At 41.9% G+C, this 12,525-nt stretch overlaps 1 protein-coding gene across 3 annotated transcripts in view; it reads left to right on the top strand.

Moving 5' to 3' along the window:
- DYNC2H1 (dynein cytoplasmic 2 heavy chain 1) overlaps nucleotides 1–12,525 on the top strand; it is a 597,118-nt gene that overhangs the window by 89,161 nt on the left and 495,432 nt on the right. For all 3 annotated transcript variants that reach the window (XM_089687276.1, XM_089687277.1, XM_089687278.1), the window contains exons 15-17: nucleotides 629–727; nucleotides 2,145–2,284; nucleotides 2,365–2,593. In XM_089687276.1, the coding sequence (XP_089543402.1) occupies nucleotides 629–727; nucleotides 2,145–2,284; nucleotides 2,365–2,593 (468 nt within the window). The remainder of the gene's footprint in view (nucleotides 1–628; nucleotides 728–2,144; nucleotides 2,285–2,364; nucleotides 2,594–12,525) is intronic.

Genomic DNA, 12,525 nt, shown 5'->3' on the forward strand with positions numbered 1-12,525 from the left:
TGGATGAATTTAAATCCAAGGGACCCTGTTGCTAAAATAAATATTCAAAATAAACTCTTCTCTGCAAAGATGAAAACAGTCGCCACTCCTGACATTTCTGAATTTCTTGTCCCTCACTGAGCGCTGTAAATTAATCTGCTGAACCCTATGTCACCTCTGTGTCCTGTATTGATATATGGGCTATAATATAAATACATTTTTTCTTAAAAATAAAGATTTTGCCATGGTCTGCCTTGTTTAAATCAATCAAAATGGTGGTTACTTTCATCATTACTTACTGACCTTCCAGGCTCCTGTGGAGGAGTGAATATAAAGGAAGTACTCTCCTTCTCAGTTTGTCTTGCCCACCTTTTGACCAAAAGATTGAGATGCTTAGGAGTTATGGCAGCATTCACCCGCTTTCTGCTCTACCTCAGCATTGCTGATAAGAAGAGCAGCATGTCTGTCTCTGGCATTACACACTTGGGTGATGCTGACAATGCCCGGTAAGCAAACAAAATTTTGCTGATGTTTGAGTTTCAACCAATGAGCTCCCCCTACCTTGTAGCTAATTGATTAAAATGTAAGGGGACCCCATTTTGGTTGTATTGACCATACTAAAAGATTTCTGAGTGTCCCTTTTTTGCAGGTTGCTGCTCTTATGAATGTTGATCTACTACGTCAACAACAGCGATGGAAGGATGGTCTTGTGGAAATGCGCAATGTCTTCTCCGATCTTGAATATCGGGTAATGCAAAAGTCGTCTTCATGTGAAAACTATAGCACCATGAATCATTAAACATAAGCGATACATTTTTTAAAGTGACCCTTTCATTAGAATTAAAAAAAAAAAAAAAAAGCAAAAAAAACCTAAAAACGTTAAACAGGCATACAAGCAAAAGAAGGCTGTGAATAATTGCCTTTCCCGCTGCCCATATCGACAGAATACTGCTCTGTTCATGAAAAAAAAAAAAGGGCATGAGCAGCGCAGTGGCTAAATGGTTAGCACTTCCGCCTGGCAGCACTAGGGTTGTTGGTTCGAATCCCAACCACAGCACCACCTGCCTGGAGTTTGCATGTTCTCCCTGTTCCTGCATGTATTTCCTCTGGTTACTCTGGTTTCCTCCCATACTCTCACACTCCTGTCTAAATTGGCCCTAGTATGTGCATGTATGATTGTGAGTTAGGGACCTTAGATTCATTGCTTCTTGAAGGCAGGGACTAATGTGAATGTACAGTATATATATACCTGGAGTAAATAATAAATAAATCCTCTGAGATCCACAAAGAGAGCAAAACTTTGGAGTAATAATCCCTAGTCTCCTGCAGCCTTCAGTGGTTCCTATTAGCAGCCTCCTTGTCAATACAGGATACAATAGTTTTGAGAAGGTGTGTAGGACTAATCACTGAGTGCTGTGAAAGACCTAGGAGATTGACACTCCCATAAGTGTGACTTAGAAATGTAGGAGAATGGTACTACCTGGAAATTTAGAGTTTTACCTAAGCTGGTATTTGGGTGAAGTTGAATGCTTGACAGGTGCCTGAAATTCATACCCGTCAGCTGTTTGTGTGTTTTTTTTAAGATTGACAGAATCAAAAATAGAAATAATTTAATAGTCTAATTAGATATAGAATAACAAAACCAGCTTTTACTGTGATATTCACCTTTACAGCCAGTTCACACCGTCATGTACACTGTTTTGTGCATTACCTTGTGTTCTGTTGTTGACAGCTCATTCATTTCAGTTGGCTGCCAAACGATTAGGAACACATAAAAAGCAGGGCAGGTGTAACTTTTAAAGATCGCGCCACACCAAACTGCATGGCACTGTAGTATGCTTCTTGTTAGCACTTGCTTCTTGTTAGCACTTGAATTGATTGGCTCATTGTATTGCTTCTTCATCTAACACTCCAACCCTGCTGTACAAGGACTGCAAGGGGCTGGTAACAGGTAAAAAAACGTGCACTGCTTGCATTTAAAAATTACACTTAAGAATGTATTAAAATGATTACAGAACTACATTAATTTGTGCTTAGAGTTCAGCTTTAACTCAAATGTCCTCTGGGTTTGGCTATATATATGTATGTAAAAATTCTCATTGTTCTCATGCATGAAGCTGTTTTGATTGTATTTTTTTCCTTCATTTTTCTATTTTGGGTTTCAGGGGATGCGGTCGAGTGACATGAAGGCCTGGCGCCAACACTGGGATCATCAGCTTTACAAGGCTCTTGAGCATCAGTATCAAATGGGCCTGGAGGCACTTAATGAAAATCTCCCAGAAATTACCATTGATCTGACCTTTAAGTAAGAATAGTTTTGTGTCCTGAAATAGATGCAGAATAGCACAAACATCAGCTTATGTACTGATGGCTGATCTATTGCAGGCAAGGAAGATTACAGTTTAAACCTCCCTACGAAGAAATCCGTGCCAAATATTACCGAGATATGAAAAGGTTCATTTCTATTCCGAACCAGTTCCGGGGCCTGAGTGAGCCCGGCGACGAGCCAATTTTTACTGCGATACCTGACAGGAATGCTAATGGCCTCATCACCGTGTTCAGTAAAGCAGAGGATTTGTTCCGAAGGTTATCTGCTGTCATGGATCGATTTAAGGTGCGCTCTGCATTTCAATAGGGCTTTGTCTGGTATTTAAGGCTGAGCTGTACTCTACTGCAGTGTTTTTGTTGAGAGCAAATGGTAATAGTTGCTGTTCCTTTGTAGCAGAGGCCCCTAACCTTTCTTTACTTGTGAGACAGAAAATAATATCAAGTAAGGGACAGCCACAGAGACTGCTTTCAGTGAAGCTGTCCTTTAAAAGATCACCCCATAGCCCTCAGTGTAAGGTCTCTAACTAAATATTTACCTTAAGCCCCACTCCAGAGAGCTTCACTGCATTACCCTGCCTGGCACCTTTACATAAATAGGCCCTGGCCACGTTCTGCTCTTACTGCCCTGCATGTGCCTGCCCCTCGCTCTGTTCACTCTGCATTCATAGAGGCAACAGCCATCTACAGGAGTACAGCCACAGCTGTAAGAATGAATGGGGTAAGCACCAAACATAGATACTAGGTGCAGGGCATATTCAGCACTTTGTGCAAACTCTGTCACGCAGGCCACCCAAGTAAGATCTCCTGTGCAAGGCTAAAGGTAAGGATTTAGGTATGTGACTTATACTCTGGGAGATGGGGGGACCTTTAAAAAACAACTTGTATAGTAATGAAGTAGATCTTTACAATTTGTGATTTTTACAGCTATTTTGCTTTCAAAGAATAGGTCAGTAAACCGCAAATGCTATCCAGAATATGGTGCTGCTGGGGAAAAAAGCCCACACGTTCATTTGAGCTTAACTTAATCTACTGCCATGAAATAGTTTTTTACATTGACCACCGCATTGTGTGTGTAGATATAATTACAGTGGATTCAGAGAAGCAACTGCTCAAACCAGTGAACACATCAACCCAATTTTCTCAAATTCAGGACCATTTGAGGGGTACCAGCAATTTTGCGAGGCAGCTGGGTGTACAAGATGAATTCTAGGATGGCAATTGGAGCCATTCAGCAGGTGCGCCAGGCCAAGTCAGTTTAAATGGAAAAATGTTAATTCTTTTTTGTCTATTAAGGGACACAGGAAGTCTTTAACCTTCAGGTTATACTGCAGCCTACAAGAGTACTGGACAATGCAAGCAAAAAAAGAAACTGTAGGCTAGCCCAGGATAACTCCTCCTACCAGTATGCCTCAGGAGTTTGCTAGCATCCTGGAAGGTTGGATGTCTTCATCTCTGCTGTGTTAAAGACTAACCTAGCACTTTTTTTCAATTGAGAATCTTCTCTCTATCACTCTTGGAGCTTTGGCTATTTGATTGCAGCTATCTGGCCTCTCTGAACCCCTCTGGAATAGACGTTGTTGGGATAGGTTGTAAGTGACCTTTGGGCACTGGGTTCTGCGTGGGGTGCTTTTCACAATCTAGTCTGGTAAAAGTTAGCCGTGAAGCGCTTATCAGGTCCAGAGCAACAAACATTGCATACGTGCTTGCCCTGTCTGTAAAAACTCACTTAAGGATTGGGCCAGTGGGGCTGAGCACTGGGAGCTACGGTACTTCATTTGCATAGGTCATCAGGTTCCTTAATTCTCCTTTTTGTGTGTTTTTTTTTTTATTTTTTATTTGCAGAGGGCTCACTTTCTACTAATGCATCCAAGGCAGCTTGCTGCATGCCTGCTGATGGTGCTAATGTCTATAGCCTGAAGTCATGTTGCCCCCTGCTGTTAAGCTGGCCATACATTAATCGAAATTCTGCCAGTTCAGTAAGAACAAGCCGTATTTCGATTAGTGTGTGGCTGCCCTTGCTTGACAGAAGTCAATCATTTGGCCGACCACTCTGAAACTAAATATCAGCCTTTTGCTTCTACCAGTGCTGTTTCCAGTCTTGTGTCCTTTAAAATTTATAAGGACACAAAGACTTTCCATTTGCAACTGCTTTTGCAACTATTTTTCTGTGGAGATTGAATGCATCCCGATATGTTATTTGCTCCCTAAGAGCTTATTAGCCTTGTGTCCATTTTCGTGAGGCTTTCGTTCAGATGTGGTCTGTTCCCATTGCAGATCTAGACGTATCCTGTATTAATAAGACGCTCGCCATGCTGGTGGAGGACACACCTTTTTTCAAGGATTCACATGGTTGGAAACTCTCTCCAGCACCACTTTGTCTCTGGCAGTTCCTGCCCTTTCTCAATTCTGGCTGTGACTTGTTTATCAAACCACTGCTGCAACTGGTATCTTCCCTATTGAGTGCTTAGAGCAGATGGCTGTAACGTAAACTTCAATTGAGACTGTTTGCTGGGAGCCTCATTTCCCACGTGTCTCATGCAATACATATAGGGTACTTTGGAGAAAGTGCTGGACTGAGGAAAATCCTCATACCTTTCTGTGCACTTTGGGTATTTACCAAGGCGATGGCCCCAGTTTTACCCTGTTGTGTTCTCGTAGCATCCTCGTTGTGAGATACTTAGACTCATTTCCAGGAAACTGTTAATGTGGGCTTTGTAAGACAGCTTGTCACTAACTCTCCGGATGCTACAACAGTTCAGGTGGATCCTGAAACTTCAGAAATCAATGCTGGAACTGACTCATCGTTTGGAGTATCTGGGTCTAGTCCTGGACACCGCTCAGGCTCCGAGTGTTCCTTCCACAGGAAAAACTCTACGGTCTCATTTTCAAACTCTTCAGTCCAGAGGTTATCCAACTCAATTTGAAATTTGCCCAATTTCAGTCCAGACCTCTGCAACGCAACATTCTGTGGTCGTGGGACAAGTTGATCCAGTCTCTGGGCAGACTGATTTTTTGATTCTGAGAATAAGGTTGTCCCTATCATGGTGGCTTACAAATCCAGCTTTGTAGTCGGAAGTCCTAACTTCCCAACTTTTGGAGTATCCTCATATTGGATACTAGCTTGTTGGGCTGAGGAGCAGGCCTGGGCACCCTTTTGGTGCCAGGAACTTGATCATTGTTGGAGTCTCATCCCCCGATCAGCATCCTGAAACTTTGGGAGATTTATCTGTCTCTGCGGTGTTGAACCATCCTATGGTCACATGATTTGGATTCAGCTGGACAACAATCATCACGGAGGAACCATAACTCTCGCTGCAACAAGTCAAGTAGATTAGATCCTGTTCTGGGCAGAGCTTTATGTTGCAGCCTTTTCTGTCACATTAATTTCAGGCGTAGACTAATGCCAGGCAAATTTCCTCAACCAGCAGGAGGTGTGTACCTCCTGGTCTCTAGGATCAGCAACAAATTGCAGTTGTGTCTCCAGGTACAGGGATCCTCTAGCAGATTCTGGTGACTCCATGGGATTAGTACACCCTGATTTGTGCCTTTCCACCCCAGGATCCAGGATCAAAATTCAGATTCCAATGATTCTTATTGCTCTGAACTCTCTAAGGTGAGTGTAGTTTTCCAACCTAGTAATACTCCTGGTAGATGTCCTGTGAGCACTGCTGGAGTGCCAGGATCTTCTGTCCCAAGGTCTGATTTTCTATCTTGCTTTACAGTCACTGGCTCTAATGGCATGGCTGTTGAAACCTGATTTCTGAGACATGGGGGTATTCCTGGCTCTTTGATTCTTACGATTTCAAAAGCTAGGAAGTCTATATCCCACAAGCTCCATCTTCAGACATGGAGTACACTTCACTTGGCGTGAGTCTTGGGACTTCCACCCCAGGAGTTTCTCCATAGGACTAATCCTCTTTTTCCTTAGCCAGCTCAGTACTATTATGAGTCTGGTTTTTCTCCTTTATATTCTGTTTCAGACTCATTGTTGGCTTTCCACTGTTTGATAAGACTTTTGTATAGAGGGTCTGCCATCTAGCTCCACCTGTCTGTTTCCCTGTGACTCCATGAGATATAGCCATCACCTCTGTGAGTTAAGAGTCTGAAATGGTGGCCTTATTCTGCAAGGATCCTTATCTTTATTTTTACACAGGAACAAGATAGTGTTGAGGCACCTTCCTTCCTGTCTAATTGCTGGCCATAGATGAGTCAGATGAGGTCAAAACTGACCGATTCCAGGAACCACACATTCGAGGAGGCTGGTCTTTTTATTCTGGCAACGGGAAGAATTCCCCACCATCAGAATACATTGATCAGTGCTGCAGACTACATAGCCTGCAGTGCGGATCAAACATTTTTTTTCCCCAAACAGGGCAGTTGAACCAGTTGATCCAATTGGTGGATCGACTTCTGTTCACCCACAGTGGCCATACATGGATTGAAATTAAGCCGGTCCATGCTGAACCAGCCAAATTTCAATTTATGTATGGCCAGCTTCACCTTTTGGAAACATGTCACATGTTCCACTCATTTTTGAGGTGGAACATGTAAAGCGTTCCCACTGCTGCAGCCGCCGCCCACTGTCCTCTCTCACTGTGACCGCTCACACGGCCACGTCATTCATTCATAGAGATCTGTTAATTAATTAACTACAAGTCCCTGTTGAGCGCTGTGGTAGTACATTGATTCTTCCTGTCACAATATATCTGCTTGCCCGTACAAGGTATGTACAAGCACACAGATTCACTCACTGCTGATTGCTGGTGCAATGCTTTCCAGGCTCCCAAAAACAAAAAAAGTAGTAAATGCACATTTTTTTTATCTGAAAAAAATTGGTATTTATTTTCAAAGTGAACTTATCCTTTAAGGAAGACTGTTCTCATTCAGCCATCTCTAAGTTGCTCAGGCAGACCACTATCCAAGTTTTTTGCAAGGATTGGGATCCACCCTTTCCTGTCAACACAAACTCCACTAGATATGAGTGCTTCTTGTGCTTTTCGGCATCTTTCTAGATTTTCGAGGTTGCCACCTGGTTTTCTATTCACATGTTCTCTAAATTCAACCAGGTGAATGTTTCATTCCCATCTGATGCAAGCTTTGAATGTAAGGTTCTTCAGGTGGCTCTTTCTGTTGCAAGCAGCTCCCAATTATCGGTTGCTTTAATTGAGTATGTTATTGATTGTTGGCAGCGTTTTGCTGCTTTGGGATGACCCGAAGGTTAAAGACTTCCTGTAATGGATAAGAAATAAAATTATTTTTTTTTCTTTGTTCTCACTGTAAAATCCTTTTCTTGGAGTCCATTGAGGAACACAGGTCCTACCCCTCTGTGTTTCAGATCATGCTCTTGGTACAAAACTAAGTCATGCTGGTAGTAGATGCTATCCTACAGTTATTTAGTTTGCCCAGCATCCAATCCTCCAGTAGTCAGCAGTGTAAACCAGAGATTAAAGACTTCCCTCAATGGACTCCAAAAAAAGGAATTTGACAGTGAGTACAAAAATCCTATTTTGACTTCAGAGTTTCTTTTTAGCATTCTATACACATACTGATAAAAGGGAGGTAGAACTGTTGATCCCCCTTCACACTGCTAGCAGAGATTTTCAGTGTATATGAGCAGTCAGCTCTTTTTAGACAGGCAAGCATCTTTTGTCTAATAACCATCTTTTTTACTTGACAAAATCACTTTGCTCCATTATCCTTCTATGTCTCGAGTATGGGTGTGCTACAGTTCATGCTTCTTCTGCCTTGTTGTAAATCTTTAGATCTACATTAATTGCTTTAGAAAATGTCATGTGTGGCTCGCTAATAGTTAAGGTTAAACTGTACTATATATTTGAAAAAGTTAAAAGGGATGGAACATTTTCCGTCATGTGGTTATACACTACCAAACAAGTCAAAAAATGGTGAAATATCTACCTTCGAAAACAAAATAATCATAGACTCAAACTACAAACTCTTTCTTGCTCCAGGAGTGTCACACCCTCAAGGGCCTAACAAGTGAGGTGTTGCTCCAATACTGCTCCCGTTCTGGTTAGTGAGATTTTACAGAGTTTCTGGCAGCAAGCAAGCAACATTAGAGAAACAGTTGAGTGCTTTCCCTAGTTCTGGTTAGTTTTTGATAACGCTCCTCCCCAGTGCACATTAGAACACTGACAATACTGCATTGTGTTCACTGCAGGCAAAATAGAGTATATCTAAAATATATAAATCAGCATGAAACTGCAGTCTTTAGTACACTATTCATTATTCTAAAACCTTGTTTGGCTCACACTGTTATGCATTTAGTATAGTTGTACTTTAAAGCTGAATTCCAGGAATTCAGACACTTTCTAAAATATACTGTTTTAATGTGGGTTAAGTCCAACGAGGTGCATACCACCTCGTGAACGTATATCTTTAATTTATATCCCACAGTTTTATGTAACACTGGGAATATAGCTAGCGCTATACTCCTGGTGCTCTGACATGAGAAACGCTGTCTTTTCATACAGCTAACCTCTCCACACTGCTGCCCATTCACAGATGGCTTTATATTTTCTGATTGGGTTGCATAATACAAAGCGCTCTGTGATTGGCCAAGGGGAGGGGCGGGCCAAAAAACTGCATACAACTTTGCAGCTGCAAGAGCTGAGACCAGAAGGTCCAGTGTCAGAGTGCCAAAAGCATAATCATAGCTTTGCTCCCAATGCTCAGAAAAATAGGAATTTAAAGAGACAAGTCCACAAAGTGAACCCCTAGTAATCAAGAACATTTTAAAAAGTGCCTGAATTCCTGGAGTTCAGCTCTAAATGCATAAGTACACACAAGATGTGTGGTGAGATCACAATATAGCCAGTGGTACTGTCCTTAATGCTGCAAATTCTTTCAGCAGATTTAGCGCCTTTTCAGGTATAAGTGTATGAGAAATTGATGCAACAACACCAGATGCTGTAATTAGATTATATTATTTCAGTCTACATAACAAGAGTTTGGTTGCAGAGTCACTGAGGTATTCTGTGCTCTGTAATTTTTCAGAGACTTGCAGAGCTGGTAATATCTACATGACATAGTTTTTCCTCACACTATACCTTTGTTTTGTCAGGTGTACATGACCGTGTTATTATTTTAAAGGATGGTTAACATTACAAGTTCCCCCAACAGGTTATGCTTTCAGAACTTTCCTCACCTTGCAGAAATTGTAATTAGGATCACTGACTTTGTAATTATACGGTTGTTTTGTTGATCGCAAATTTCAAAGTGCAACTTGTTGGAAATCTTGAGCACTGGAGAACACCTGGCCCCAATTTCTGCACCTTCACACCTCAGCTCACCTCAATTCTTGTAACTTCACTCCCCGTTCTCCAGCAACAATTCCTGTACCTTCAGGCCTTAGATCAGCTCCAATACCTGTACCATCACGCCTCAGATCATCCCGAATTCCTGCACCTGAACATCTCAGATCAGACCCAATCCCTGCACCTCCAGGCCTTAGATCAGCCTTAATTTCTTCACATTCACACCCATTCTCCAGCGACAATTCCTGCACCTTCTCAGCTTAGATCATCCCAATTCCTGCATCTCCAAACCCCAGATCAGCCCCAATTCCTGCACCTTCACACCTCAGATCAGTCCTAATTTCTGCACCTCCAGACCTCCGTTCACCCCAATTCCTGCATTTTTACAACCCAGATCATCCCCAATTCCTGTTCTTTCAGGCCAAAGATCAGTCCCAATTCCTGCGTTTTCCCACCTCAGATCAACCAAATACCTGCACCTTTACACCTTTGATCATATCAAATTCCTGCATCCTTGCATATCACCCCAATTACTGCACCTTCACATTTCAGCTCACCTCAAATACTGCACTTTCACACCTGAAATCACCGCCATTCCTGCACTTTCACACCTCTGATCACCTAATGAATGCACTTTCACACCTCAGACCACCCCAATTCCTGCACTTTCACATCCCAGATCATCCCCAATTTCTCCTTCAAGCCTCAGATCAGCCCCAATTTCTGTACCTTCTGGCATAAATAGACCAGGCCATTTCCACATAGATGCTTCAGAAATGAACACCAACCAATGCTCCAGTCAAGACAGCACCAGCTGTACCATGCAGTAGTATTGGAGAATTGAGTCCCAATTCTTGCAATTCCTAATTCCTTTTTCTAAGGTGTCAGTTGCCAATATTTGTTCTGAAGTTGTAGTTCCCAATAGAAGTTCTAAAGTAGTAGTTGCCAAACTCTGTTTGCTGATTCCTGCTGTTGTTTTTGAAACCTGTGAACTGCTAGCTGCAGCCATCAAGCCTGTACAGTACACTTTTATGACAAGTGGCGGGCGGCCGTAGCTACAGTTGTGTTCAAAATAATAGCAGTCAGACATCACTAACCTGATCAATCACTGTTTTTGGTAGAAATGATATTTCTACATGGCAAATAATTTACTAGCAGGTGTAGTAGAGTAATAGAAATCCAACAGACCCAACAGTCATGACATGCATGCTGCTGATTCTGTGTAATTGAATCACTGATTGAAAGGGGCATGTTCAAAATAATAGCAGTGTGGAGTTCTATTAGTGAGGTCATTCATTCTTTGAAAAACAGGTGGCAATTATTGCCCTTATTTAAGGAAGGAAGGCAGGCAGGCAGGCAGCAAATTTTGTACATGCTGGTTACAGTGCATTTCTCTCTGAAATTCTGAGGAAAATGGGTCGTTCCAGACATTGTTCAGAAGAACAGCATACCTTGATTAAAAAGTTGATTGGAGAGGGGAAAACATATAAAGAAGTGCAGAAAATGATAGGCTGCTCAGCTAAAATGATCGCAAATGCTTTAAAATGGCAACCAAATTCTGAAAGACGTGGAAGAAAGCGAAAAACTACCATTCGAATGGATAGAAGAATAGCCAAAATGGCAAAGACTCAGCCAACAATCAGCTCCAGGAAGATCAAAGAAGGTGTAAAGTTACCTGTGAGTACTGTTACAATTAGAAGACGCCTATGTGAAGCCAAGCTATCTGCAAGAAGCCCCCGCAAAGTCCCACTGTTGAAAAAAAGACATGTGCTGAAGAGGTTACAATTTGCCAAAGAGCACATTGACTGGCCTAAAGAGAAATGGCGTAACATTTTGTGGACTGATGAAAGTAAGATTGTTCTTTTTGGGTCTAGTGGCCGGAGACAGTTTGTCAGACGACCCCCAAACACTGAATTCAAGCCACAGTACACTGTGAAGACAGTGAAGCATGGTTGCGCAAGCATCATGATATGGGGATGTTTCTTATACTATGGTGTTGGGCCTATTTATCACATACCAGGGATCATGGATCAGTTTGAATACAGCAGAATACTTGAAGAGGTCATGCTGCCTTATGCTGAAGAGGAAATGCCCTTGAAATGGGTGTTCCAACAAGACAACGACCCCAAACACACCAGTAAACGTGCAACATCTTGGTTCCAGACCAACAGGATTGACGTTATGGAGTGCCCAGCCCAATCCCCGGATCTTAATCCAATAGAAAACTTGTGGGGTGACATCAAAAATGCAGTTTCTGAGGCAAAACCAAGAAATAGAGAAGAACTGTGGAATGTAGTCCAATCATCCTGGGCTGAAATAGCTGTTCACAGGTGCCAGAAGTTGGTTGACTCCATGCAACACAGATGTACAGCAGTTCTCAGAAACAGTGCTTATACAACTAAATATTCATTAAGTGATTCAAAGGAAAGCAAAATCTTCAAACATTTTTCAGTTTATATAGTGAATGTTTGAGTTTGTAAAGAAGAATACAAACACTATTTTTTTGAACAGTCTAATATTCACTTTTCTTCAATTTTTTTAGAGGAACAACACAAATTTGATATATTTGTCTTCATGTTTTTATTTGGAATAGAATGTGTAGTGTCCCCAATGCATTTGTGTGTATGGAAATAAAAGCTATTAGAAGGATTTTGAGCTTTATTCACTTTTTTCAACACACTGCTATTATTTTGAACACAACTGTATTTGTGGCTGTTCACACAACCGGTGATTACCTGTGGTGATCGCTGCTGAATGCACACAAAGTGTGTGTCCAGTACCCATCGCTGCAGGTAATCGCTGATTGTGTGAATAGTCACAAATAGCTGAAACCCCCAGTAACCTGTCATTATAGTGTACTGTACAGGCTTGGCGGCTGCAGCTAACTGCTTACTGGTGTCAAAAACATCAGCAAGAATCAGCAGATTCCTGCCTCTGCCATTTG

The sequence above is a fragment of the Staurois parvus genome, unplaced genomic scaffold, assembly GCF_062004578.1.
Source record: "Staurois parvus isolate SC_StPar_1 unplaced genomic scaffold, SC_StPar_1.0 ptg000422l, whole genome shotgun sequence".
NCBI lineage: Eukaryota > Metazoa > Chordata > Amphibia > Anura > Ranidae > Staurois > Staurois parvus.